Source organism: Aquarana catesbeiana, linkage group LG02 (assembly GCF_042186555.1).
Source record: "Aquarana catesbeiana isolate 2022-GZ linkage group LG02, ASM4218655v1, whole genome shotgun sequence".
Taxonomy (NCBI): Eukaryota; Metazoa; Chordata; class Amphibia; order Anura; family Ranidae; genus Aquarana; species Aquarana catesbeiana.
In genome coordinates, this window is record NC_133325.1 from 400352826 (window position 1) to 400378365 (window position 25540).

Here is a 25540-nt window from a genome sequence, read left to right on the forward strand (position 1 = left end):
CCAGCTCAAAAGATGGATACCTTGGTTGTGGCAGCAGCTGCTGCCGTTACAGAGATATCCACCTTTAAAATGCCAATGTTTATGTACAGGAGCTGGTCGGCAAGTGGTTAAGTCTGACCACAGATTTTATATTGGATTGAAGTCTAGGCTTTGACAAGGCCATTCCAACACATTTACATGTTTCCCCTTAAACCACTCAAGTGTTGCTTTAGCAGTGTGTTTGGGGTCATTGTCCTGCTGGAAGGTGAACCTTCATCCTAGCCTCAAATCACACACAGAGTGGTACAGGTTTTGCTCAAGAATATCCCTGTATTGAGCACCATCCATCTTTCCATCAACTCTGACCAGTTTCCCAGTCTCGACTGCTGAAAAACATCCCCACAGCATGATGCTGCCACCATCATGTTTCACTGTGAGTGTGGGGATGGTGTTTTTTGGGTGACATGATGTGTTGGGTTTGCGCCAGACATAGCGTTTCCTTTGATGGCCAAAAAGTTCAATTCTAGTCTCAGGCCAGAGCACCTTCCGCCATACATTTTGGGAGTCTCCCACATGCAAACTCAAAGCTTGCCATTTTGTTTTTTTGCTGAAAGTAATGGCTTTCTTCTGGCCACTCTGCCATAAAGCCCAACTCTATGGAGCGTATGGCTTATTGTCGTCCTATGTACAGATACTCCAGTCTCTGCTGTGGAACTCTGCAGCTCCTCCAGGGTTACCTTAGGTCTCTGTGCTGCCTCTCTGATTAATGCCCTCCTTGCCCGGCCCCTGAGTTTTGGTGTGCGGCCATCTCTTGGCAGGTTTGCTGTTGTGACATGTTCTTTCCATTTGGTTGTGATAGATTTGATGGTGCTCCTAGGGATCATCAACGATTTGTATATTTTTTTATAACCTAACCCTGACTTGTACTTCTCAACAACATTGTCCCTTACTTGTTTGGATAGTTCCTTGGTCTTCATGGCAGTGTTTGGTTAGTGGTGCCTCTTGCTTAGGTGTTGCAGCCTCTGGGGCCTTTCAAAAAGGTGTGTATATGTAATGACAGATCATGTGACACTTAGATTGCACACAGGTGGACATCATTTCACTAATTATGTGACTTCTGAAGGTAATTGGTTGCACCAGAGCTTTTTATGGGCTTCATAACAAAGGGGGTGAATGCATACGCATATACCATTATCATTTTTTTTATTTCTGAAAAAATAGTTTTGTGTATATATTTTTCTAATTTTACTTTGCCAACTTAGACTATTGTGTTATGATCCATCACATATAATTCAGATAAAAAAAAACATTGAAGTAAAGGCCGTAATGTAACAAAATGGGTAAAAAGCCAAGGGGGGTGAATACTTTTGCAAGGCACTGTAGTTAGGCGGTGAAAAAGTCTCACGTGGTGTTGCCATATTCAGGAGGAATAGTAGAATGTGTTTTGTCCATGCAATGTGTTAGAAATATCTTTTTAATTGACAACTTTGTGTAAAAAAAAAAAAAAAAAAAAAAAAAAAAAAAATCATTTTCTTTCTTGCATTTTCCAAAAACGTATGGCAAAAATTTTATTTTCAAAAGACTTACTATGCCTTTCAGAAAATACTGAATGAGGTGTTTGTGCTTTTTAAAAAGCGGTAGTTTTGTGGGTCTTTCTTCTGTCTTGGCACTTCAGGGACTTAAGAAATATGATAAGTAGTCAGGAAATTTCATGCATAATTTATGTTCCTTAAAAGGACAAAAGTCTCACGTGTTATCCCCATACTTTGGAGGCATAGCAGAATGTGTTTTGTGGTGTAATTGTAAGTATGCTTATGCTGCATGTGAGGAATAACTTGTTAAAATGACAACTTTGTGAAAAAATACAACTTCTTTTCCACTAAGGAAATAAACCCGAATACATTTTAGCCTAAATTTTATAAAGAAAGATTATTTATTTGCAAAGAGACACTAAGACAAATGGTTTTTCCCCTAATTTTTTTCCCCTTTTTTTTATATAGCAAAAAATAAACACAGTGGTGAATAAATATCACCAAAGGATTGTACTATTTGTAAAAAAAAAAATAGATCTACAATTCGTGTGGGTACCATGTTGCATGAATAATTGTCATACAAAATGTGACAGCCCTGAAAACTGTAAAAATGGCCTGGGCAGAAAGGCAGTGAAACGGTCTAGTCTTCAAGTGGTTAATCATTAGACTTTGATTATATTTTAGGGTGAATTGATAAGATTGTGCAAATTATGTAAATGTTACATTGGGAAAAAGGACACCAAAATGAAATATTTTCAGATTTTTTATTTTATTGCTATTTTTGGCTCAATAGGAAATAAAAATATGTATCCAGATTTGCTACCAAAATTAAAGATGTATTCAACCCAAAAGCCAACATTTTATTGCAGTTTACCAATTCTTAGATGTGGTGGCTGCATTTTCTTTTCTGACCACCTTTTTTTTGCTGGTGATCTAGCCAGTAAGTCTGTTTTTTTAACAGAACAAGCTTTCCTGACATCACACATTTCTGACATCACACAGTGGGAGGAACAACATAATTTCCTTTCACTCTCTTCGGGGAAGCTGATGCCACTGGTTGCATCCCTAACGTGCTCCCTGATGGTAAAGGTTGGAGGGGGGGGGCCTTCTGCTGCCTGTAAAAGCAATCCAGTGGCTATATAGCCATTCAGATTACTTTTACATTGTGCAGAATCGCTTGCTGTAAAAAAACAGTACCAGGATCATGGTTGTAGCCTCAACCATGATCCCAGTATAGCCACCTTAATACATGACCGTACATATACATATAGCAATGTTGAGATCAATAAAAAATATAATTTCTTTAATATACATCACGGGACACAGAGTTAAGTTAATATTCATTACCTTCTGGGTTATACTTCATCTCCAGGTGAATGGACACTGGTAGACCAAAGGTCTTTAGACAGGAAGTGATCCCCTATCTAAACCCTCCCATACAGGAAGTACTTCAGCTTTTTACCAGTGTCTGCAAGGTGGGTAGTGCGAGCAGTCATTTTGTCTAGATTGGCGGAGAACCGAGAATCGGACTCCTTTTTTTTTTTTTTTTTTACCAGAAGGACCCAAGATGGGGCAGGCAGCTTCCAATACTTTCATTGCCAATTGGGTCCACCAGTTGGTCATTCAGGCCTATGGTTTGAAACATAGGGCTTGTATGATAAAGAAAATATAATTTTTTTCATCATACTTACCTGTAAAATCCTTTTCTTTGAGTACATCATGGGACACAGAGGTCCCTCCCCTCTTTTTGAGGATTAGTGATTGTAAAGCTTCATGTTATTTTTTAAATAACAAACATGATATACTTTTGCAGTTTGTTTTGCACAGTGTGGCTCCGATCATCCTCTTCTGGGGTCCCCCGGCGGCTCTCGCGGCTCCTTGCATCAGATAACCCCCTGGGAGCGCGCATGCAAGGTAACCTCTCAGGAGAGCGCTTCTCCTGAGTCCTGCATTTGCATCCATAGACCTGGCCCAGCACCCACGTCATTGGATTTGATTGACAGCAGCGCAGCCATTGGCTCCCGCTGCTTTTAATCTATCCAATCAAGAGCCAGGATACCGTGCAGAGAGGGAGAGCCTGTCTCCGCCGAGGGGATGGAGGGGCTCAGGTAAGTAAAACTGAGGGGCCGGTCACTGTTAGAAGTTTTTTCTCTTTAATGCATAGGATGCATTAAGGTGAAAAAACACAAGTGTTTACAACCCTTTTAAGTGCTTGCTACAAAACTGAAGTACTTCCTGTATGGGAGGGGTTATCTAGGGGATCACTTCCTGTCTAAAGAGCTTTGGTCTACCAGTATCCATTCACCTGTAGATGAAGTATTCCCCAGTAGGGAATGAATATTAGCATAACTCTATGCCCCGTGATGTACTCAAAGAAAAGGATTTTACAGGTAAGTATGACGAAAAAATCCTATTTTAAGTATTGTATTAAAGAAAGTACTATCTGTCCCCAAATATCAAGATTGGCTGGGTTGACTGCAAATCAAAACAATTTTAAGACGGTCTGTCCAAAACCTGAAAAAAGGATGGGGACTCGAGGAGGTTTACAGTTGTGCTCATAAGTTTACATACCCTGGCGTTAACTTATGTGCATGTTATCAGGCCAAAATCACCAGGGTATGTGAACTTTTGATCAGGGTAATTTGGGTAGTTTCTGTTGGCATTATGATTTAAAAAGAGTAAACACAGTTGATTGATAATTGCTTCAGCAACACTAAACCTAAATGAAGGAAATGTTTTATCATTCATATTCTCTGAAAAATGGCCAAGAAATCATAAATTCTGCCAGGGTATGTAAACTTATGAGCACAACTGTATATATCTTTTAATTAGCTAGGACTCAGGTAGTTAAGGTACACCAATATTAAAGATGGGATAGCTGATGGGACTAATGTGTTTGTTTTTTTTTTTTTTAAAATACAGCAGTTGGGTCACTGGACTGCAGTCTTATTTCTAAAGGTATCTTTTGGTTGCCAGTTGTGTGCACTGCCGGACTACTTGAGATTCTGCAGCCATGTTGTGAAGCCATTCTCATCTTTTACCGATTACCTTTTTAATTTAGATTTTTCTTGTAGATTAATAACAACACTTTTTTATACATTTTATTTATTTTTGCAGCTTGATTTTTATGAACCCCACTATTGGACCTTTACAATTCTGGGATGTGTTATGGGTTGTTGGTATCACAGAATTTGTTGTGAAGTTTACCTTTATGGGCCTCAAGTGTTTGATCCTGCTGGTGCCTTCCTTTATAATGTCGCATAAATGCAAGGTAAGGCTGTTACAGTACTTGTATGTTGTTAAGCATGTGTAGCACTTCTTATTCAACTTATTTTAAAAGAATTTTGATACAGACCTACATTTTATGTCATGAAATACCCATAGATTGATCAGCATTAATCTGCAGCTCAAGAGTCTAAAGGAATCTAGGGACAATAGAGATATAATTAAAAGAAAATATCTTTATTTAGATGGTGTTTAGGATTAAAACGCAATTTTTGGAAAATTGGTTTTCATTTTTGATTGTCCTGGTAATGTTAAATACTGAATATACATTTTTCACATTGTCCTTTTAACAGTCCGACATGTAACAAATTTCAATCTGGTATGCCAGGATTACAGATAGATGTGCTTTAAAAACAGACCTATATATAAGTAGCAGGATGATATCAGGTTATCTGTATACACAGCGGAGTGGCTCAAAGGGGAACAAGCCTTTCTCCTGCACTCTCCGCAGGGATAGTGGCATCTTAAGCCTAGTACACCCTTTTTTTTGTTATTTATTTATTTATTTTTTTTATGTTCAACCCAGCAGGGCCGAACTAAAAAAAACAAAACTGACCGCTCAGGAGGAGCCGCTGCACTAGCTATCCAAAGTTGGTACAGCGCTCTCTCCTGCTTTTCTATTGTATCCTCCTCCCCCCACATTGGCTGAGAGCGCTGAATGGGAGCCAGTCGGCAGACCTTTTTCGGTCATGCTGAATGGCCGGCTTCTGTCTGACCTACTCCAGTACATGCCGCCCAACATTTGGACAGTGTGCACTAGTGTGCACTGATCCATGTTATGGGTAGGCTGGTTGTACAGATGTCGATCTATCGACTAACTTCTGTACAACCAGTCTCTGGTTTTTTTTTTTTTTGTTTTTTTTTTTTTCCCCGAATGATCAGTGCCACCGGCTGCACTGATCCGTGTATTCTGACGGCAGGGAATGCTCCCTGCCATCAGAATACAATATCACAGTGGGAGTGATTCCCCCATCCACCTTGAATGTTTAGATGGGGAATCAAGTAGATTTTTTTTTTTTTTTTTTTTTTTTTTTTTTTTTCAATCAGCTGGTTGAGCAAAATAACATAATTGTATGGCCAGCCTATATTTCTTATTTAATAAAGTTTGTTTTCCATAAAGTTTTATTCATGCAAGAAACAGGACAAATTTCAAAAAGAGCATATACCATTACAGAATGTTACAGTTGAAATGTGGTATAGCTTTTACAGATATTCTATAAATCTGGACATGTTTGTATTTGGAAAGCAGAATGAAGCAGCTAGGTGGTGGTAGCAAAATGAATATTAATTGTAAAGTCAATTTTTCTTATTTTTTTTAAATGGCAAACAAGATCTACTCCCCTGCTCTGTGCAACCCAGCAGGGCTGAACGAAAAAAACAAAACTGACCACTCAGAAGGAGCCGCTGCACTAGCTATCCAAAGTTAGTACAGCGCTCTCCCCTGCCTATATTTCTTATTTAACAATGTTTGTTTTCCTTAAAGTTTTATTCATGCAAGAAACAGGACACATTTTAATGCACAGAGCAGCCCCGATCCTCCTCTTCTTGTGTTTCCCGCTGGCACTCCTGGCTCCTCTTCTAATTGGTGTGCCACCATAGGAAGCCACTTCCTATGGTAGCACATATGCAAGCTCGATCCTGTACTGTGCTGCCTGCATCCATAAACATAGACTGTGTGGCTCAGACCCACCCCCCCGCTCCCTCCTCACAAGATTTGACTGACAGCAGCAGGAGCCAATGGCTCCCACTACCTCAGCAAAGCCTGTGAGAGTGGAGAGAGCTGCAACAGACGTGCACAGCGTTGGATCAACTTAGAGCTCAGGTAAGTATAAAGGTGGGTGGTGAGGGGGCGATACTTGTACCTAAACATTGTGGGAAAAAAATCTTTAGGCTTTAGAACCTCTTTAATACTTGTATACCATTATTTATAGAATATTCACATGTGTATTTCTTTGAGAGGGAAAAATGACACGCATTTGTAACTTGCACATGCTTGCCTGATTAAACAAAAGTGCTCCAACTATCTAATATAGGTCCAATTGCGCTCAGTTTCATGGACCAGAGGCTTTCTGTCATATTCCACTTCTCTGCCAGCCCAACACTCCACTCCAGGTGCCTCCTCACCACAGCTCAGTACATCATAGGGAAGCCACAAAGACGAGATCATTGTCTTCCACACTTTATTAATAGTAACAATATTTCCCCATTTAAAAACATTCAGATGTAAACTCATCTGAAATAGTGCCTAAAAACCGGCACTAATAGACCGTAATGGCTGACTGCTGCCCCACTTCCTGGTCCAGTATGCACTCCAAACACATGAAATAACCTCACAGCCGGCATTATCTATTTGTAGCACATCCATAGTGCTGATCAATTTTGAATACAAACACAATTATCAGAAATGGAAGGCATACTTCACTTAGTGTGAATCTTGTTTGCCAGGATTTTCTGCATGGGACAAATTCTTGCCTTTCTGCAGTTAGGTCTAGACCAGATTCTGGTTCTCAGAACAGAAAGAGCAAAAGCCTGACCCTGAAAAGTGCTGTTTCAGACTGTTTACATTCAACTTGTTGATTAAGACCATTGTTAAGAGGGTCTCCCATGTAGCCTCCCCCTGTGTATTCCCCTGTGATTGTGTGGATATGATTCTGGTTCTTTCTGCCCTTCAGAAAAATTTGAACCCTTTAGAGACCTTAATTTTTCCACATTTACCCACAAGGTGGCATTTGTTGACTTCTTGCAGCCATCACCTCTGTGAGGCAAATGTCTGAACTGGTGGCCTAATCTGGAGAACCATTTCTAGTTCTTCATAGGGACATGGTGGTATTGAGGCCTAGCACGTGTTGCTCAAGGTAGTTTCTGCCTTTCACTTTAACCAGGATGATATTCTTTCACTCTGTCTGGCTCAAGTTAACAAAAAAAATATATTCCCTCCATTGTCTGGATGTGGCTCCAACTGTGAGAGCATATCACTCATCTGCTTCTACTTTCAGGAGGACCGATTCCCTTTTTCTAATCCCAGGTGAACCCTGTAATGGTGCTCCAGCAGCTTTTGTGTTCACAGTGTAATATTAAATTTAAATCTGTAGGGTGCACAGCATGTACATGGGGGTGCCATATCTGTTTTTATTTCATGGCAAAGTGAAGATTCTGCCCCCGCAAGAGGTCATGGCCACAGGAAATGCTTTGGAGAGTGAGGGCTGTGGATTTTTAAACTCCAGTTCAGGGTCCCTCAGGGGTTAAATCACAGGTGGGCAATGTAAGTTTGCATTTAAAAAGAGTGATTTAGAATTCTTGTATCCTTACTGATTTACACTTAGGACTTTTTTCTATTATGCATTTCCATGTGTTTTTCTTGTGCATTCTTTTATTATGTCTAAGGCTTTTTAATCGTTTTCTAGCATTGTATTTTTTATTGATTTTTGTTCCACCCTCAGGTGGAGGGTATTTCAGACCTGTTAGTAGTAACTAGTAACCAGCTGTTGGTAAGGCACATATGCTGAAAAGCTTCAGCAGTTGTTACTTTGTATGGAAAAAAAGCATGATTGATTAAAGTTTCTGGTATGCCGGCTTTCAAATTTATTAGTGTTTCAAAATGGTTAGTTGTCTCTTGGATTAACCATATCACAATTCTTCTTTAGGGCTATTGGTACATGTGCTTAGAAGAGATTGCACAGTATTATTGTATGCTTGTGTTAACGCCGGTATGGTTCCGCTATTTGATTGATTATGGGGCTCAGACCAGTGGAGCGGAATGGCATTTTGGTGTTTTGTTGGCTTTGCTCTACCTCATCATAAAAGTAAGTTGAATTTTTAATTTTCTTTTACTCTGTACTTTGATTCTTAGATGTCGATGGGGGGAATTCAATAAAGCTGCTGTGCCACTTTTTCGGCAGTAATCTCTCTTGTTAATGTATTGCACCAAACTTTTGAAGCATCTGCAACACTTTTGGTTCGAACAGCTACTTGTGCACCAAATTTAAGTAGTTCTAAAATGCGACACTTTTACATTGTTGCTCATTGAATGTGTCAAATTCTAAATAAAATACAGACAGTTGATATATTATGAAAGTGGAGCTAATTAGGACCAACTCTTTGGGGTACAGAGAAACTGGTGCAGACAAATTTTGCAAAAGTGTCTCGTGTGCCTTTGAAAAGTGGCGCAGTATGTGCCAAATTCAAGTTCTAGACCAGTACATGAAATTGGCACATGAGAAACCCTTTCGCAAAATCTTTTTGTGCCACTCTTTATGAATTCCAGGGAATATCTTATGTTAAAACAATGTTTATCTCCAAGTCATTATATCCTGTGCCCATCAGAAATAGCTGTTTGCTATTGTTTTTTTTTTTTTTTTTCTTATAAAGTGAAGTTAATATGTATAACGTTTTATAGAATTTGTTGCAAAGAATCTTAATCGATGCATCTAAATGTATAGGAATATAAAAGACCCCAATTAATCCATTTATGTATTACAATATTACAAAAATAGTTCCTCCTACATCGCCACTTAAAATGGGAGATTGTCTGACAACCAGACTTCACTGCGTTGCACACCGCTGTCATTCCAAAAAACAAAGCGTTTTGTATAGAAGAGAATGCACAGAAATAACCTGATCCTTGAGCTAATATTCCATATTTACTATCTAATAGCAGTTATAACAAAATTGTATTTCTTTTACTACAGTGGAAAATGAATAATTGGCTGCAACATTTTATATAGTTTCCTTTAGGCTGTCTGAACTAGAAAACTGGTTAAATGGAATGTGTTTTTTTCTTTTTGGTGGGTAGAGAGTTCACAAATACATAAAGTGTACCCTTTTAACCTGTTGGCATACTATTCAAATGGTAACCGTTGGTAAATCTTGCAAAATATAAACATCTGAATTTCTCTGTGAATGATTCAACTTGCCCACATCCACCCAAACCAGGTATTTCTGTTAGAGGAGGGTTCAGCTACATGGGATTGCTTGAAATTACAACTCATAGTCTTGGAACATCATTTTTGTTGGGTTCAACTAATACACTTTTCCTCCATCCCTCTGAAACAATGGTTCTCAACCTCAGTCCTCAAGTACCCCCAACAGGCCATTTTTGCAGATTTTCCTTTATCTTGCACAGGTGCTTTAAATCAGAGTCCATGGCTTGGTATTTTGGACAGCTATTTTATCTAAGGGGAATTCCCAAAACATGGCCTGTTGGGGGTACTTCTGGACTGGGGTTGAAAACCACTACTCTAAAAGATTCTGCTGACTCTCTTACATTTAGCTGTTTGTCTCCAGATTGTAGTATTTTTCCTCTATCCCTGTTTAATAATAGTAATTTCAGATCTAGTTTATTGAGAATGTTTTGTTGCCAAAAGAAATTGAAGCCAGTTTTCAAAATGTCAAACAGCAGTTAATAACCATTTCTTTTTCTGCTTCTTTTCAGCTTTTTGTGGTTTTTGGACAATGGAAAACGTCTGCGGATATCTTACGATTGTTTTTTACTCAGCCTGTAAGTAATCTGAATAAGTCTGTAAGTGCACAATAAATATATAAAAAAGCAAATAACATTGTGGTCGTTGTGTTGTGTTACAGTGAAATGACTATTGACTTGTGTTAGGTATATGTTGCCAGCCAGTGCTTAGCACATAGGCCTACAAAGTTGTCTGTTCCTGCCAACTTAAATCATTTCCTGATGTTTGGGTTATCAGGCTGTTTTCAGAAGCTGTCCCTTTTTGTTTTTCTGTTGTCACAGATGCAGTTAGATGATTGTGTTTGCAGTTGAGCACGTTTTTTTTTTTTTTTTAACTTTACAATCAGCGATATAGATTTTATATTCGGACCTTGTTATTACTCATCATTTAATCCCCTTGCTTTCATAAATTAGAAGTTGTAGTATGAAGTGCTTCATTCATATTAGTTAAACATATGTTCAGAATAGCCAATTTTGAAGATAAAGGATAGAAAGGTGCCATCTCTTCAGCAGGCAGTTTTTTTTTGGAAAAAGACCTTTTTGGTCTTTGAGTAGAAAGTCTACTAATGGGAGAAGTTAATATTTATTTTCTAGAATCCAAAATACAGGCATTCGGGATATTTATTGTTTACTTAGCCTTAGTCCCTTCTTTTCCTATGTCGCAGAAAGTCTGCCTTGGAGGCTTATGCTAAGCCACGTGGAATTGATGTCCTTATTATCTTGGATCACAGCTGCATCACAAGCACTTGTTCAGTCCAGCAGGGTATCCGTTATTTCTTCTTTACAAATGCAAATCTCATGTTGGAATGTGTGCCCTTGTTGAGAATCAACTATTTAGTGGACAGCAGCGCAGGGTTTGTTTTTTTTTTTTTTTGTTTTTTTAAATTGGCTACATATTTTGTGACTGCCAAAACGAATTTAACATGTGTTTCAGTGATTGTCATTTATGTGGTGCGTGGGCTGTATTGTAAAGCTGGCCATAAGCTGTATGAATTTTGTTACCCGATGAACTGGCTGAAATTAGCTTAGTGGGTGGCCTTGTTGGCCGCATCCTTCCCATTATCCTGTGACTGAAAAATCAAAGGAGCCAGGCAGAAATTTTTCTGCTGAACAGCAGCTGCATCCAGTCACGTGCAACCACTGTTTGGGTACTTTGACAGCCATTATTGCCAGCTGTCAGAATAAAATATAGTCCAGCAGGGGGACAAGCTGTATAGAGTGGATGAAGGAAAAGGGGGGTGCACTAAAATAGCCACGTCCAAAATATTCTGGAGACAAAAAAAGGGTAGTACTAAGTATTACCAAAAGGGCGGACTTTATAGGCTAAGAAAACAATGGAGAGGAAGAATAATATAAATAATCAAGTTTATTAGAATTTACATAACATAGAATGAAAAAAACGTAGCCTATATGCATCTGTGTTCACGTGCACAGAGCCCTTGTACGTCTACGCGTTTCGCCATTAGGTTTCTTCAGGACAAGGCCAAGGTTCAAACACGAAACAGATAAGAGAACATATTTCTCTATCTTAGTTTGGATTACACTATCAAATATACCCAGAATCAGATGGGCAATGAGTTTTGAAAGTACGAATAAATCATGGTTTATTTGGCTAAGTCTGTGAGCGGGGGCAAAGGAAGCTTGTATTCCTGGTCAGAAAGAGGCCAGCAAGGTTACAATAGCGTCCACAGTACATGAGACATATTTGCTTAATTAGGCTTCAGCAGTGCTAGTGGCTAAATAAAGCCTGACAGCCAGTCACTGTATGTCCACAATTAATGTAAAGGGCATGCCCTGGGTGACAGAAAATTCCTGCACAGGTGTGCAGGAATTTTCTGTCTCCCAGGGGCATGCTCTTTACAGGAATACAAGCTTCCTTTGCCCCTGCTCACAGACTTAGCCAAATAAACCGTGATTTATTCGTACTTTCAAAACTCATCACCCATCTGATTCTGGGTATATTTGATGGTGTAATCCAAACTAAGATAGAGAAATATGTTCTCTTATCTGTTTCGTGTTTGAACCTTGGCCGTGTCCTAAAGAAGCCTGACGGCGAAAGCGTAGATGTACAGGGGCTAACTGCACATAAACACAGATGCATATATGCTACGTTTTTTTATCTCTTTTGATCATTTTGTTATGTAAATTCTAATAAACTTGATTATTTATATTATTCTTCCTCTCCATTGTTTTCTTAGCCTATAAAGTCCGCCCTTTTGGTAATACTTAGTACTACCCTTTTTATAGAGTGCATGAAAAAATCAGCTTAAAGCGGAACTTTACCGGTAACAACTTGATAAAAAAGTAATGCTCTAGTATTGCTGTATTTTAAACAGTAGAGGCACTTACTGTATTTATTGGCGTATAACACTCACTTTTTTACCATGAACATTGGGTGCAATTAGCGTGTGCGTGTTATACGCCAATACTTCAATTTTAGCTGCCTCGGAGGGGACAAGGAGGGGGGCCGGACGAGCACTGTCAGATTACATACAGCGAGAATCTCCTGTTTACTTGGCAGCCTCTGTAATAGGAAGTCCTGTCTCCTGGGCCGCCATTGGACCACTGTTCTGTCTATCATAGGAGATTCTCTTTGTATTTAATCTGTCGGCGCTCATCCCACACCCCCCCCCCCCTCTCCCTGTCCCCTCTAGGCTGCAGGTGGACGTCAATCAGGCTGCACTGATGGCAATGGTGAGGCTGCTGCATTGAAGGCAATCGTGAGGCTGTATTGATGTGGATTGATGAGGCTGCAGATGGGCACTGACCCTTATTTTGCTCCAAAGTTCCTTATTTAAAATTTTAGTTTTTTTCCTGAAACTTCCCTCTTAAAATGAATGTGCGTGTTATACGCCTGTGCGTGTTATACGCCGATAAATACGGTATTTTTAATGTTTTACATAGCTATACCTGCAAAAGGGGCCATCCTGAATGGATCTAGCAGGCTTTAATTTTCATGTTTAAAGTTCCACTTTAGGGGAAAGGCTATCTTAGATACTTATAAAAATATTCTATTGCTTTGAAAGCATGCAACTTCTAACAGAATTTTATAGCTGACGAGGGACATTTATGTAAATGTTATTCCCCTAAAGCGGTTGTATACCCCGCTTGGTCATTTTTACCTACAGGTAAGCCTATAATAAGGCTTACCTGTAGGTAAAATGAATATCTCCCTAACGTGCACTGTTTAGTAGTAGCTGTTCACCCTGCATGCAGCCGCTGACGTCAGTGGCGCATGCGATTTGAAGGTCCAGCAGATCGTGCCAGAACGGAGGGCTCCCGCGTGCATGTGTGGGAGTGACGTCATCGCGGCTCTGGCCATTAACAGCGCCGGAGCCCGCGAACCCAGAAGAAACGCTGAGGGGACATGTCGACCCCCTCAGCGGTGACCGGGCGCGCTGCGGGAGCTTCATTCTAAGGTAAGTATTTTATAATGTGCTAGTATGACATTATGCTATTGTCTTGCAGGGTTGTGATTTTTTTTTTTTTTTGTTAGTGGTTTACTACCTGTATTGCAGCATACACTGTGCATGACTACAAGTGCGTAACCACCGGCAACCTCTACCGTTTTAATACATACATCTTTTATGTTTACAATATTGTTATGCTGAGCAATGATTTAACTTACATCTCAGTTCACTGAGCCATTTTCATGATTTTGAGTCAAACATCATGCAACAGTAAATAATAATTAATGTATGGTTACATTTATCTAATCTCATCACATATTGTGTAATGTACTTTTTTTTTTTTTTTTATTATTTCAGACTTATGGAGTAGCTGCATCTAAAAGGCAATGTTCAGAAGTTGATGACATCTGTGCAATCTGTCAGGCTGAATTTAGAAAGCCAACAGTACTTCTGTGTCAGGTAAAATACTGAATGACCAGACTTTTTCTTGTTGTGATGAATATATGCATTTTCAAATGCAGCCATAATCTATTTACGAAGATTAACAACTCATATCCATGTATTTGTTTCTTGGTTTTTTTTTTTTTTAAATAGGATTTTATTTACTGTAAGGCAGCGCTGTATAATGCCAAAATTCGTTATCCAACACTTACATCTTTTGTAAGCATGGCAAGAAGGAGCAAAGGTTCCTGTCGTCACAATTCGGCCAACAGAGAGTGGTCCTTTTTTTTTACCCAAATTTTTTCCCATCAGATATGCCTGCGGTGGAGCACTGACATATATTACCATTCTTGCTGCCACCAAACTGGTGTGCACCAATTTATTTACTGCCGATCTACCTAATGAGCACAAACCCTTCACTGCCACTTCACCACCGATGGACATTTATTTGCTGTCGCTGAATCATTGTGCGATGTATTCATTTGCCATTACTGCACTAATGCACACTTGATCTTCATTCACACACAGCAGTTTAGAAGCAGATTGCTGTGTTCAGAGTTGGTTAAATGCTGCCTCTGAACACAGCAACACTCTGTGCTTTGGCCTTATACAAACTGTCTGGTTCGCTGCAGCCAGTTTCCATGTGGCCAATCCTCAACAGAAAATTCTGACCTTGGATGCATACTGTCTACATCCAGGGTTGGTGGGAGGCTCTTTTAGCATGTAACCGCTCAGATGAGTGGTTACATGCAAACAGCAGCACCGCTAGCAATTCATTTTTACAGAGCACAAATCTACCAGCTGTTGATAGCAGCAGCTGTTCACACACACATACCACTTTCGAAGCAATAGTACAATAATCTGATTATTAGTACACAGTAGATCTGCACGATTCTGGCCAAAATGAGAATCACAATTTTTTTGCTTAGAATAAATATCACAATTCTCACGGCGTAAAATCTTTCACATTATACAAACAAAATTGGGCTAACTTTACTGGTTATTTTATTTTTTTTTTTATTCATTAAAGTATAATTTTTTCCAAAATTTTTGACATAAAGTATTGCAACAACCACCATTTTATTCTCTAGGGTCTCTACTAAAAAAAATATATATATATATATATATATATATATATATATATATATATATATATATATATATATATATATATATATATATATATATATATATATATATATATATATTGTTTGGGGGTTCTAAGTAATTTTCTAGCCAAAAAAAATAACTTGAAACCAACAAATGTCAGAAAAAGGTTGTGTTTAAAACGGAGTTCCGCCAAATGGTTTTTTTTTTTTTTTTTTAAGTCAGCAGCTACAAATACTGCAGCTGCTGACTTTTAAAATATGGACACTTACCTGTCCAGTGCGCTAGTGTTAATTTTGGCAGCAAATTTCAATTTAGTTTTAGTCTTAATCTTAGGACTAAAATGGCATTTTAGTTTTAGTCCCATTTTAGTCTTCTGCAATTGTTAGTTTTAGTCGTATTTAGTCGACTAAATCTCCAGTACATTTTAGTCGACTAAAACTCATTTGAGTCGGCTAAAACTCATGTGAGTCGTCTAAAATCTAATGGGTGTAAAAACATTGTAATGCATTAGTTAACATTTCTCTACAATTTCCAAACTCATTATATACTGCTGGAGTGAAAAATCTCATATGTTATAATTTATGGTATTGAGGTATGAACTTGCACTACAGACCAGTGTTAATTTTGAAGTCAAATTTCAATTTGGTTTTAGTCTTAGTCTTTTGACTAAAATGCCATTTTAGTTTTAGTCCCATTTTAGTCTTCAGACTAAAATGCCATTTTAGTTTGTCGTATTTTAGTCATCTCAATTGTTTTCCTTTTAGTCGTATTTTAGTCAACTAAAATAGTATTAATTTGTCGACTAAAATGTTTTAGTCGATGAAATTAACACTGCAGGGCGCCCGCGATGTCAGCACCCAAAGCCAATCTGTCCCTCGGCTCTCTGGTGGATGTGCTGCCATCTTCGGTAAGGGAATCCGGAAGTGAAGCCATGCGGCTTCACAGCCTGGTTCCCTACTGCGCATGCGCGAGTCGCGCTGCGCAATCACACTGGTCCCTGCTGTCTTCTGGGACCTGTGTGTCTCCCAGAAGGCAGGGGAGGGGGGATGGAGTAGGCGCCAGATATGGTATAGATATCCGCGGTTATTACAGCTATCTATGCCCGGAAGTGGGAGCAAATACCTGGATTATACAGGTATCTGCTCTCCCCCCTGAAAGGTGCCAAATGTGACACTGAAGGGGGGGAGGATTCCGAAAAGCGGAAGTTTGATTTTTAGGTGGAACTCCGCTTTTAAGTGGTTAAACTTTCCTCATTTACACACCGAAGTGTATTCCTGTGATCTAAACGACAAATCGTTACAATGTTTATACTTAGTTCCACTGCTAAAGAATGTTGTGATACTTGGCAGACTGCCCTTTTTTTTTCCTTTCTTTTGAGGGCTGTAGGCTTGAGCAGAGAGCGTTCTCTGCATAGAAAGAATCGGGAAAATACTTTGTCAAGATCGCAAGGGGGAAAAAATCGCGATAGCGATAATCGTGCAGCTCTAGTACACAGCTTTCGAGAGCTGATCTGGACAGGTGGTCGTGTGAAATTATCCGATAGGACAAGCACAAAAATTTTGGTTTTCATTTAATCAGTACAGCTTTTGTCTGAAAATGCAGTACCAATACAACACACTACATCACGAAATTAAAAATATAAAAAAAAAAAAACGGTATTGCGTGCTTAGGAAATAAAAGACCTGCAGCCTCCCTGTATGGGACACCAAAAGGTGGAGTCCAAAATGATAAAACTGTACTGAAAGGGAAGTGGCGCTGTTCAAAGAGTAGTGAAAAAATTAAATGAACCTCTGTGTAAATAAATGATGTGGATAAGCCTATGCCTATAAGTGAATGATGCTGCAATCAAAAGTAAACCAGGTAGGTGTACCAATCAACAAATGAAAAAACCAAAGTGTAGGAGAAAAAATGAACATAAATGTAAATAATGAATGACTAAGGGTGTGTATATAAATCTCCAATCATGCGTGTATACGTACGTACGTGGCAAAAATAAGATGCAGAAATAAAGTGACAAGTGCTATGTCTTCTGAGGTGGTATCCCCGGGTACTTGTATGAATCCACCTAAGTGTAAATATGTACATATGCACAAATATAAAGCAAGCAAAAAATGTAAATGTAAAATATCCACAAAAGTCTGTGTGTAAAAACCAAACAAAAAAGGAATACAAAATGGAAAAGCAAAAATGTATAAAAATATTATAGAAAATATATACATAAATATATGTATAAAAGGTGAAAAGTCCCAAACAGTCAATCAAATGACGATCTGTGAGTAGTGGACTGTGCACAAGCAAAATATAAGTGACTCTTCAGTGCTCCCCTCTTCCATCCGCATCCCCCTCCTGTGATTGCACTCACCAGAGCGCCTTACCCCTGCAGGGGTAACAGGCATAATAGCTGTATCCAGATGGCGATGTCCCCCTTGACAAGATATCCCTCTAGTTCACACAGCTCACATCAGCCTCTCCAATGCGGTTTCGAAATCCTGAGCAACCGACATCCCCATATGAATGGAAAAAACGAGCCTCATAGCGTGAATCCATAGAGCCAAGGTCTTTATTAAATCTCCATATTAAAATGTATCATAAAAAATGTCTATTAAAACCCACATAGAAGGGGCTCCACCTAGTGTGATACAGGGCACATCCGCAGTTCCAATGCGTGGTCCCGGCGTGCGTTCCACAGCCGAGGTAACAAAAAACGGAAATACGGGGAAAGGAAATGACGTGTTGCGTACCAAGTATGTCTCGCCTTCCACGTTTCGTCACACGGACGTCATCTGAGGTGCTGCCATATTGGTACGCCCTACACTCATATATAGCACATGGAGTTGCCGCTCAAGCCAATCAGGTAAATGCAGGTAAATTTGGACGAATCGTGATGCAGAGGCGGATGCTGCACTAACCAATCATGTCTAAATTTTTATTCTGTCGAACAAGAATTTTTGTAACTTTAGTCATCTCTTTATTTTCAATATGGAGACTAGCATGCAAAAAAGAAAAAAACAGATGATCAATGGTCTGATAATCTCATCGTATACCTGGCCCCTGATCACTGCTAAACTGCCATGTAAATGTAGTCTAATTCAGTGTTTCTCAACTCCAGTCCTCAAGGCGCACCAATAGGTCATGTTTTCAGGCTAACCATTATTTTGCACAGGTGATTTGATCAGTTTCACTGCCATAGTAATTACCACAGACATTTCAAATGAGGGAAATCCTGAAAACATGACCTGTTGGGGCGCCCTGAAGACTGGAGTTGAGAAACACTGGTCTAATTCATATGCCAACACTGCAAAAACGCAGACTTGCGTATTTATTTCATTCAAGGAACAGGCACACTTTTTGCTTGTCATTATTGAGAGTGGCACCATGTTTCTAAATATTTCCTTGGCCGCGCAGTTATTCTGTTTACCATAATAGACCTGCACTAATTTTGAGGTTGCTTGGACTTTATGCCTCTAGCATGCATGGAACCCTTAGCTGCCACAGCAGGCGGATATATTACTAAAACTCTGCAAAAATATGTCTTACAGTTTTGTATAACTGCCTACAGTACATTCATTGAACAGGCACATTTAATCTCTAGTTAGATTAGTGCCGCCATACAATGATTGCAAATTTATAATTATGTATTGTGAAATTTAGAATATATCCGGTAATTCCGAGGTCGGTACAGATATTAATTATAATGTTTTCTTTCTTCTAGCATATATTCTGTGAGGAATGCATCTCCTTGTGGTTCAATAGAGAGAAGACCTGCCCCCTATGCCGTACTGTGATTTCTAGCCATAACCACAAGTGGAAAGATGGAGCCACATCACTACAGCTACACGTGTTCTAGTCTTACCTCATCTGCTGTGCTCCTACTGTTGAACACATTTCATCTTCTCATTAGATTTGTTTTACCACACACATGCTTAAATCAACATTTTTATTCTGTTAGAAGGGATAGATATTTTTAATTGGGTTTTCTTTGCATTTTTTTTTTTGTAAAAATACGGTTTGTCTGTCTTCTCTTTGCAAATGTAGGACTTAAACGTGGAATTCCAGCTTAACACATAGTTGATACGTTTCACTTCTGAAAATAATTTCAATTCTGTTCAATCCACACTTTGTAGTGAGGATGGTCAAATTAATATGCAACGCTATGGCTTCTATGCCAGAATCCTACTCATTGGATCATGTATATATATCACTGCTACAATGTTTTACTTGTGTTCCCCTGCTCTTGTAAAGCTGGCCATACACTGTGTGAATTTCAACCAGTTCCTGATGTACCACCTGCAATTTGATTTGTGTGTGTGTGTGGCCTTATCGCCGCCCACCTGCTCAATATCCTTTAGTTGAAAAATCGAAGGAACTAGGCAGAAAATTGGCCACAACCCCTGTTCTGTCCACAATCGGATGAAGCCACTGTTTAGGTAGGCTGGCTGCCACAGATGTCACAATACAATAGCTTTGTGGGGGGATTTGTCTACACAGTATATTGTGGAGTGACAAATCCATTCTATTTTTTTTCATCAAGCCTGCAGGCTAAATAAAATAACATATTGGTGTATGGCCAGCTTAAGCTGCATAAACATTTTCTACCTGAGCCTCCAGTGTCTGCTCTACGTTAGATTAGCAGCATTGTAAAATGCAGTAGAGCCTGATTGGCTTGCAGTGCCTAACCTCTCACTCAGTTTAATTTCTGCTATGCAGGAAAAAAATCAAGAGATAATAACAGAAATTGATACTAGCAGTATTTTCAAATGTATTAAAATTGACTTTAAAGATATATAGATGCACTAAGATATTTGCCTGCTTAATATTTATCAGCATGAAAAAGTGTAAGATTTAGAATATATGCAATAATGGTTAAATATAAGGGATACATTGGATCAGATTGCTATGTACAGTTTGAGTACAAAGTACACATTTGCTAGGAAATTATTCCTGGCAGTATAATGGTATGAAGAAGGCTTTTGAAAAGCAGTGATTGAATTAAACCAAAGACTTCACCTAATATTAATTGGGCACGTTGTAAATTCAAGTATTGTCTAGTTCAGAAATGTAAATCCCTCTGGGGGGGGGGGGGTAGCATGCTATCTGCTCCTTTCTTAAATTTCATTTTGAGTGTAGCTACGGACTTCATTACACTTGCAGAGATCTCCCTGTGAGTAAAAAAAAAAAAAAATCCTTTTCTAATGGCATGTAATTGAAATGCATTTATGCTACATTTTTTATATTCAGCCATTCATAGAATTTGAGCCCCATCATTTGTGGAAACTGACAACTAGAATGGAGGTTTCCCCACACGAATAAATTCTGTTGTACCTGATTATTTCTTGAAACAACCAAAGCATAGCCATTCAGATTTTTTTTTTTAATATGTATGTTTGTGTGTGCACCTTTCACTTTTCCCGTCCTTCATAGACGGACACAACTCTGTGGCAAACCAGCATTTTAAGAGAGATTCTGTACAGACTTGCAGAATATCTGCATTGGATGGTATAAATCCATGCTTTACTAGCTGGCATCCAGCCAAACTGAATCAGTACTATTTTTTTTCAGACTATACTGAACCTAGCTTATATTCTGAGCACAAATCATAGCAAAGATATTGAGATAGAGGTATATTTATATATGCATATTTTGTTTTCTTTTTTGCTATTCTTTGGGTGCAGCTTTTTACAACAGTTTTTGCTGCCCACCTTGAAACAGAATGTATTCTGATAAAACACATTTTTCATTGATTGAGGTTATTGAAAACGGATTTATGTATCTAGTGCATGTGTGGGGATTTGAAAACATTGTGTTTATTTAAATTGAACAGTTTCAATAAAAGTATTTTTCTCTTCTCGACTGTGTGATATCTGGATAATCTAAAACCTGGTTTATAAATAAGGTTTTAACAGTGCTTCATTCATGGGTCTGAGTACTAATGAAATGGGTTGGTATAAATAAGCTTGAAAATACATAGGTTTGGCAATCCCTCTCAGGTAAAAGACTTCCCTTGTCCTCACTGCTGCGGAAAGCACTGGTTGCTATGAAGCCGGTATTGTAAATGTATTTTCTCATGTTTGAATCATGTAAAATCCAGCTTATATTACAGAAAATTGTTGTTGGATATTTACCGTAATTTTTCTTTCCTGTCGTTTCCTCATGACAGCATACTCTTGGGTCAGGTCCACCCCCAAAGGACCACCTAACTAGCAAATAGAGTAACGTACTTTTCCCAAGTCTTTCTCCAGGACAGTCACATGAGATAGGTTCCGCCTCTTGCAGGAAACACAAGCACATACAAGTTTAAAAGGCCTACCCTAGGCTGGCCCGTCAGTTCTTGTGTATCCTGCAAACACTGGCACTGGAAGGTTACGGAGCAAATCCCCAGTTGTTTTTGACAGCAGTTTCAGTCCGGGGCAGGCATCCCTGCATACCCTCTTTTCCCCTGTGAGCATGCTGGCAAGGCAGCCAGTCACAGGCGTATTCTTGAAGGGAAGAGGCCGCTCGAGGAAGTCACTGAGGAGGGCCCCCCCTGAGTGGTTATGACTAAGGCCCTATAGGCTGAAACACGTCAACTGACTTAATCTGCGTTTGTACACTGTGGCTATTCAATAAAATGAAGGAATTTTAAGAGCAACACCTGGAGTGCGGATCACTTTTTCTACACCCCCCTGACTGGTGCCAGCACCAGACGCGAGGTAAGCCATCAGGGGCGCTTCTTAGTGACTTGGGGGGGACTCCTGGTGGTTTTTCTTTTTCCTCCCCACAGCGTGCCATGACACCTCCAGCATGCTTCTAATCATGGCCGCGGGGCAGAAGTGACCGAGCGACCATCTTGGTAGGGGCACTGCGGCCGCCTCGGAGGTGACATAATCAAGATGGCGCCGCCACAGGAAGTGGGCAGGTTGTCATCTTGGATGAGGGCATGTGCTGGAGGTATCTGAGGGAGTTTCCAGGAATGCCGACAGCATATTTGTATGCCCGGCTACGGGAATGGCGGCGATTTAAAGCTATTTACTGCATTCTCCTTCCCCTCCAATGGCAAAGGGCCCTACCGGAGGCTGCAGAACAAGGTCCCAGCTTTCTCGCAGTAAGACGGAGGGGAGGAAGCAGGGCTATCCCCAGGAGGGGCGCTGGCCACCCTGGGGTTTTTTTGCCCGCATATGCGTCAGAGTAGAGGGGGTTCCTTGGGACAGTAGCAGACTGAGTGACTGTGACTGATGGGGACGATAAAGCGAAAAAGATATACAGGGTAAAGATGCTATCGGACAGCAAGAAATTGCTCTGTCATAAATGCATTAAGAAAATCGTAACCAAGGAGACAAAACCCCTGGCGAAAGATTTTCATAATTTCAAGAGAAATGACATCCATCCTGAAATCACTAAACAACCATTGATGAGATGAAGGGGGAAGACCACCCATCCACATCATCTTAAGGGTCAAAAAAAGAATGACAAAAAAAAATCCCCGAAACCTCATTCAAGTTCCTCAGATTCAGAGGAGGAAGGAGAACTTTTATACCAGGACACCTCTGACTCGGATGACGAGAGTATTACGGACTTCCAAAAAGATTCCAAACTGAGGGAACTGAAGAGCTACTAAAGGCAATCTACATAACTGAAGAAATCCAGGAGACCCAGCCGACGGACTCTGTCTGGGATAGGCTGTACAGGGGGCTTCAAGAAACCAAACGGAGATCATTCCCAGTTCACCAGTCTATCAAAGGAATCATAGACAAGGAATGGAAGAACCCAGAAAACAAGCTATTTTTTCCTAAAGCTCATAAAAGAAGATTTCCGTTTTAATGAACAAAGCATCCTCACTAAGTGCCCAAGGCTAGACGCATCCCTAGCCAAGGTATCAAATAAGTCGGACCTTTCTTTTGAGGATATGGCTCAACTAAAAGATCCAATGGACAAGAAAGTAGAGGTTTCCCTGAGAAGAGCTTATTTAGCAGGGGCGACAGGCCTTCAGCCTAATTTAGGCAATACCTGCGTGACCAGGAACATTGGGGTTTTAGCTGGATCAACTCGGGGAACACCTATCCAAGATCCCGGGGACGGAAGAAGCACTGAACTCCCTTCTACTTAGAGAAAGGAGCAGCATACATGGCTGATGTTTCAGCAGAAGCAGTAAGAATTTCAGCATCCACCACGGGCCTGATGAACTCGGCCAGAAGAACAAACTATGCAACATTCCCTTTGAAGACAACCTACTATTTGGTCCAGAACTAGAGAAAATCCCGGCGAGGTCAGCTGACAAAACAATTCCCTTTTTAAAAAAACAAAATGAGAAGAAATGTTTTCATCACCACAGAAGAGAAATACAGACGAAAAACCGCAGTCCCAATGCAGATGGGGTTTTTAACAAAAAACAAGGGAAAGTCCAATATGCTTTTTCCCACCTCCGCTTCCACCAGCAAATCGCAATGACGCCAACAACGAGGTGGGAGCAAGGTTACGACAATTCCTCCCACAATGACAAGCCTTCTGCTCAAATCAATTTATCCTCCAGATAATAGCTCAAGGATACAAAATAGAAATCACATTAAGACTCCGAGCCACATCACATCAAGATTTCGAGCCACAACAATGCCAACTACGTCACTCCAAAACACAGCTATGAAACAAGCAATTACGGACTTGTTAAAAGAAAAGGTGATAACAGAAGTCTATCTGAGATGCCATACAATGGGATTTTATTCCCATGTATTCTTAAGAACGAAACCCTTGGGCAAACATTGACTGATTCTGCCCCTGAAGAAACTCAACAGGGCCATTCTTTACAGGAAATTCAAGATGGAGTCAATATTTACAGTTAAAATAATTCTCCCAGAAGCAGCACTCTTGGTAACACTCGAATTAAAGGATGCATATCTTCATGTGGCAATCCACACTGACCACCAAAATTTTCTGAGGTTTGCTACCTGTGACGGGAAGAGAATCTGACATTTCCAGTACCAGGCCCTCCCGTTCGGAATTGCCTCGGCACCATGGATATTTACAAAGATCATGTCAAAGGTGATGTAGAAGCTCAGGCTGAGGGGGGGTTCAGATAATGCCATATCTGGACAATTTTCTAATCCATGGCCAGACTCGGGAAAAAGTCATCACAGCTCTGCGGACGACCGAGATGTTCCTCACCAGTCTGGGATGGAAAATACATTTAGAAAAATCAGTCAGGGCTCCATCCCAGTCCATTACATTCCTCGGCTACATAATAGACACAAAGGCACAAAAGAGCCAAGTTAACCAACTTGACAACAAATTACAGCTTCAGAACAAGGTACAAGAAGAGACATCATGTCCTTTTTGGGGCTTATGTCTGCTTCTATCCCAGCAGTTAGCTGGGGGCAACTTCACATGAGAGCTCTACAGCACCATCTTGTAGACAATTGGGATAGGAAGGTAGATTCACTACAGGAAGTGATTCACATCCCCAAGGCAGGCAGGAGATTGATAGCCTGGTGGCAGGAAAGGAACAAGCTGGCGACAGGCAGACTATGGTTCCCACCACATCAAATCCGGATAAAGACAGACGCAAGCGCATACGGCTGGGGGGCACATATAGAACAACAGGCCAGACGGGACCTGGGAACCAGCCATGTCGGAGGCCTCCTCCAATCTCAGGGAACTGACAGCAGTTCTGAGAGCGCTACTAGCTTTCCAGGAAGCGGTGGTGGGGAAACATGTCCAGATCCTTTCGGACAACGTCACCACAGTGACATATATCAACCACCAGGGGGGAACCAGGTCAAAGCCCCTCATGATGACAACACACCAACTCCTATCATGGGCAGAAGATCACCTGCTATCACTGACTGTGGTACACATAAAAGGGTCATGCAACATCCTAGCAGACTTTCTAAGCCAAACCCAGCTGGACCCAGCAGCGTGGGAGCTGAACCAAGAGATGTTTGCAAATCTTGTGATGAAATAGGGTCTACTGGAGGTCAACCTTTTCGCCACTTCAAAGTCCAAGAAAGTGGAACTTTTTTTTCTCTGAAAAGAGAGGCAAATGTACTAGGGGTAGACTCCCTGGGATTTCCATGGAAGTTTAACCTGGGGTATGCCTTTACCCTGGGGTGGATTTGTACCAGAGGAATCGGGTAGATTTGGATGGAGAGGATGAGAGTAATACTACTGGCACCATTTTTGCCAAATCGATCCCAGTTCTCTGCCCTAAAAAAGATGGTGGAGGAAGATCCAATGATTCTACCAAACAGTGACGACCTCTTGCTACCGTCAGGGGCACATCATCCGCAACCTCAAAACTTGAAGTTGACAGCCTGGATTGTGAACGGCACATTCTACTAAACAAAGGCCTCTACACT

The 25540-nt window shown here is 40.2% G+C and overlaps 1 protein-coding gene across 2 annotated transcripts in view; it reads left to right on the plus strand.

The window, feature by feature from the left end:
* Positions 1-21060, plus strand: part of RNFT1 (ring finger protein, transmembrane 1) — a 76775-nt gene extending 55715 nt beyond the window's left edge. For both annotated transcript variants that reach the window (XM_073615260.1, XM_073615259.1), the window contains exons 5-9: positions 4629-4782; positions 8441-8599; positions 10228-10293; positions 14022-14123; positions 18928-21060. In XM_073615260.1, coding sequence (XP_073471361.1) covers positions 4629-4782; positions 8441-8599; positions 10228-10293; positions 14022-14123; positions 18928-19062 — 616 coding nt within the window. In that variant the 3' untranslated portion in view covers positions 19063-21060. The remainder of the gene's footprint in view (positions 1-4628; positions 4783-8440; positions 8600-10227; positions 10294-14021; positions 14124-18927) is intronic.
* Positions 21061-25540: the final 4480 nt, after the last annotated feature.